The 4,646-nt window shown below is 42.5% G+C and overlaps 1 protein-coding gene across 1 annotated transcript in view; it reads left to right on the top strand.

Annotated features, from left to right (window-relative positions):
- Galc (galactosylceramidase) overlaps window positions 1-4,646 on the top strand; it is a 54,879-nt gene continuing 50,233 nt past the window's right edge. The window contains exons 1-3 of the mRNA XM_004642778.3: window positions 1-194; window positions 4,034-4,102; window positions 4,389-4,452. Of these exons, the coding sequence (XP_004642835.1) occupies window positions 48-194; window positions 4,034-4,102; window positions 4,389-4,452 (280 nt within the window). The 5' untranslated portion in view covers window positions 1-47. The remainder of the gene's footprint in view (window positions 195-4,033; window positions 4,103-4,388; window positions 4,453-4,646) is intronic.

Here is a 4,646-nt window from a genome sequence, read left to right as displayed (position 1 = left end):
TGGTCAGGAGTTCATCCGAGGCGTCCGGGCAACGCCGAGTGGGAGCTATGACGGCTGCCGCGGGTTCGGCGGGCCGCACCTCAGTGCCCCTGCTGCTGTGCGCGCTGCTGGCGACCTGCGGCGCCTACGTGCTGGACGACTCTGACGGGCTGGGCCGGGAGTTTGACGGCGTCGGAGCGGTCAGCGGCGGCGGGGTGAGCGGCGGGGATGCTCGGGGACTTCGGGGCGCCGCGGCCCGGCCCGTGCAGCCCCGTAGGTCCCGCGGTGGCGCTGCCCGCGCTCGGACGCCCTTGGGCCAGGCCGGCTTCCCGGGCGCCTGGAGCCCTCAGCCGGGGACCCACGCGTGCCCGAGAGGGCGCCGAAGCCAGGGCCCGGCAGGTGCGGCTGGGAAGTGCCCCGCGGCCCCGGGGAGCCGCCGAGGGGACAGTCTGGGTAGTCCGGGGCGTGCCCTCTTGGGGGCAGGGTTGTCCTGGGGTGCGGGGTGGGGGGCAGTGACTTAGCCGGAGGGGCTCCCTGTGACTTCCTGACTGTGGCTTCCTAGTGGATGGATTGGGCCCGCACTTTCAGGGTGCTTGAGGGCCGGCCAGGTGCTCACAGGTAGACTCAGCCGCCCCAATTCTGTTTCTGGAGCTGGCTGGAAATCTGCGTTTTAACAGATACCCTGCTCAGCCCGGATACTGGATATCGGAGAGCTCCTTAACCATTTCTGGAGCAGAAGCTTTTAAAATTAATTAAAAAAAATTTTTTTTAAGAGTAGTTTTGGATTTACAGAAAGGCTACAGAGACAATGCCAGTTTCCTTTACGATTAAAATTCAGTATTAGAATGGTTCTGTTTGTCACAATGCAATATAGGTGCGTCATTTTGAACTAAAGTTCCTACTTGTAGATTTCCTTAGTTTTACTGGATGTCTCTTTGCAGTTCTTGGATTCCCACCAGGATACCACAGTATGTTCAGCTGTGTGTCCTTGTGAATGGGCCGCTTTCCTAGTGGCCCAATCATTCCTGGGCCCTAACAGCCTTTGCTGTACTCCACAGTCTTTGTAACCGTTGTAACTTTCTTTTGCCTCTTTTTTTTTTAAATTTTTTTTTAAATTTTTATTTATTTGAGAGAGAGAGAGAGAGAGAGAGAGAGAGAGAGAGAGAGAGAGAGAGAGTGGTGTGTGTGTGTGGCCAGCTCAGCCCACCAGGGGGCGAGGCTGGCTGGCATGTGGTGCTGGGGGATTGAACCGCGGTCCCCGATGCTTTGCTAAGCTTGTTCTAAGTAGGTGCTTTAGACCACTGAGCCATCTCTCCAGCCCCATCTTTTGCCTCTTTTTGTTTGTAATTTTTGGACCAGTGGAGTCTTTGTTGCTAGGTCTTTTTTTTGGACGGGAGAGATTTTTTTTTTTTTTTTTTGCTTTGTATTCCAAATCACATCTAGAGATAGTTTGCTTTGACAGTAGTGAAGATGAACTCTTACACTAATGCTTTTGGTAGGTTGAGTCGTACAGAACGTGTGTCTTTAAATTCAGCTCAGATCAAGGTTGAAAGTTCACTTGCGCATGGTCCATTCAGCAGGTAGCCAGGTCTTGGCTGTGACCTTTCTGTGAGGGCTAAAGAGCTCACCCTTGGGGCCAGCGAGATAACTCACTGAACTAAAGCACCAGCTTAGGCAAGCTTAGGCAAGCTCAGGGACCTGATTCCATTACCACACCACATGCCCTGCCAGTCCTGCTTCCAGGGCATAGTGAGCCACTGAGACCAAGCATGGTGGTGCACACCCGTCATCCTAGCGCTGGGGAAGCTGAAAGCAAGGAGGCTCACTATGAGTTCCAGCTGCCTAGTGAGACACTACAACAACCAAATACATTAAAAAACAAACAAACAAAAAACAACAAAAAAACCTCTCCCTGTACTCTGTCATCTTCATACTGACATTTTTATTTTCTAATTTCAAATGTCACCTACAGTCCTGGGCGATATTTCAGGGGTAACCTGTGGGCTAATGAGCCACATTAGTGGGCCTTTTTTTTTTTTCTACTGTCATTTTTATATTTGGTCTAAAACTGAAAGAACCAGTATTTCATAAGGTAAGGTCCTGCTCTCTCTTTTTCATACCTTTACAAGTGATTTTTAAATCTAGTATATAAACTTCCTGAAAATGGAAATTTTTTTTAGCTTACCTTGAAATTATAATGAGAAGAGTAATTTCATAATTTAGAATTGGATGCTCCTAGGTAATCTGATAAGATATCTACAATTATTAATGTGCCTAACGTAGTACATTACTCATTTTAGAAGCTGAATCAACAGTAAAATGGTGTGTGGGTGAGATAGCTTGTGTACTAAAGCGCCGGCTTAGGTAAGCTTAGGTAAGCTCAGGGACTGTGGTTTGATCCCCCTGCTACGTGCCATGCCAGCCCTGTGCCCAGGATGCGCTGAGCCGGCCACAGTCCAGGAGTAGTGATGCACACCTGTAATCCCAGTGCTGGGGAGGCTGAGACAGGAGGATCACTATGAGTCTGAGCTGCTAGTGAAATGCATACAATAATAATAATAAAATAAAATGGTTACAGCATTGTAATTAGTTTTTAATTTTTATTTTTTTAAAGAATACAAAATAGTAATAACAAAGCATCAGAAAATGATACACAATTTCACTAAACAAAGTAATAGAAATTCAACAATGGTTGTTGCATTGCATGATTTTATCTTCAGAGTAATTGTTTAGGTTGCCAGATATAAACATATGAAATTAATTTAAAAAACATAACAGAACAACAGCAAAGTTATAAGAAATTAAACAGAGGGCTGGGGAGATAGCTCAGCAGGCATAAATGCCTTCCTGGCAAGCTCAAGGTCCTGAGTTCAATCCCTAGTACTGAGAAAAAAAAATAAAAGAAATTAAAAAGAAAAATATAATATGAATAAAAAGAAAAATATTGAAGCATTAACTACTCTTTTCAAAAGACCAGCAGAAATTAGCAGTACAATTATCCAAACTATCCTGCACATATACATAAATATATTTTCCCTCCTTTTCTCCTTTACCTCAACCCAGTTTTTGTTTCCCATGGAAGAGATTTTTTCCCTTTCACAGTATCTACTGTACTTTTCAGATCATATTTACTCTTCCAGGTTCTCACACTAGTGAGACAACATTGTTGTTGTTGTTGTTTTGTGGAGGTCTTTATCCCTAGCACAGTGTGTGGCAGTGAGGACTTCGAATGGTCTCATTTCATTTTCATGTCAGAGTGCGGTCATTTTGGCCTAGCAATTCAGAATATGAGCTCAGGAAGGTTGTCTAGCTCGTTCTGAGATCTGCCACTCACCGTATTGTCTCAGCATGTTAGTTAATCTCTCTTTGATCCAGTTTTCTTCCCTGATGATTAAACCCTTGGCAACGTTGGCAATTTGAACCTAAGGGCATCTAATTTTTTTCTAGGATGAGGGACACGCTACTCTTTCAGTTCAAAATCTTCTTCTTGTTTTTTTTTTCCCCTTTATAAGGCCCTCCCCCGACAACAGATTTTTGTTCAGTTACTTATTTTGTGATTTTTTTTTTTTCAAGCAGCCATCTGTCTGTCATGGTCTAGGTATGACTTGTTATAGGCCCTGCATTTTCTGTAGGTGAAAACTAACGCTGTTTTTAGTAAAGCTGCTTAAAATAGTTTCTTGCAAGATGCAGAGGGGAAAAGTTATCTTGAGTTTCAGCCACTCATCCTAACTGATCAAAGATCTTAAGGTAGGAAATTTAAATGTCAAAATCAGTTTGTAGTTGGAAGGTTCAATTGCCTTTAGCAATCCTAACCAATGCCCAACTATTATCTTAACGGAATAGATATTTATATGGTGGAAAATACCCAGCTCTAGCCAAGCAGTGATTGGCAAAGCTAAGGAGGGCAAACCAATCACCTGTGAAATGACTTTACACAACTTCATCTTGCCCAAGAACTGGCTAGGTAGGAGTATCCGGGTATTATGCATTAATTATAGATACATATTCATTTTGGGATTTATTTTATTCATACTTTTGGAAAATCTTTTTTCAGGCCACCTCCCGACTTCTAGTAAATTACCCAGAGCCCTATCGTTCTGAAATACTGGATTATCTCTTTAAGGTAATGAGAAAATAATTATTTAATGGTTTATTAATATTTTGGAATGATATAAACTTTGGCCATAGTATTTATCAGCTTCACAATTTTAGCTTTCCAAAGGAATGGCAAATTACTTTTGGAATAAGATGCTTTTTGAAGTTTGACTTCTATTTTCTGATACGTAAATCTAAAGGCAGTTATTAGTGATGAATTTGAGGTTTTGTATCATGAAACTGTTTTAATGTTGTTACTTTTTCCTATAGCCGAGATGAAGCACAGTGTTAATAATAATTTTTTTTTTTCACAGCCAAACTTTGGTGCTTCTTTGCAGATTCTAAAAGTTGAAATAGGTGGTGACGGGCAGACAACAGGTAGGGGTATTTGGAGAAATAGATTGTTTTCCCTCCAATATTTTAATTTCTATTTAAAATTGTGGGCTATGATTTTAAAATGTAAGTAATATTAGCTTATCTGAATTTGATTGTTGTTAGTACATTGTTCTTTTTTTCTCTGTCATCTGTAATTATTTTATTTTATTTTATTTTATTTTTGTATTTTAGGAAAG

Source organism: Octodon degus, unplaced genomic scaffold, assembly GCF_000260255.1.
Source record: "Octodon degus isolate 3935 unplaced genomic scaffold, OctDeg1.0 scaffold00161, whole genome shotgun sequence".
In the NCBI taxonomy this organism is placed as follows: domain Eukaryota; kingdom Metazoa; phylum Chordata; class Mammalia; order Rodentia; family Octodontidae; genus Octodon; species Octodon degus.
Note: the sequence above shows the minus strand (reverse complement) of the source record. Positions and strands in the feature narration are given on the sequence as shown.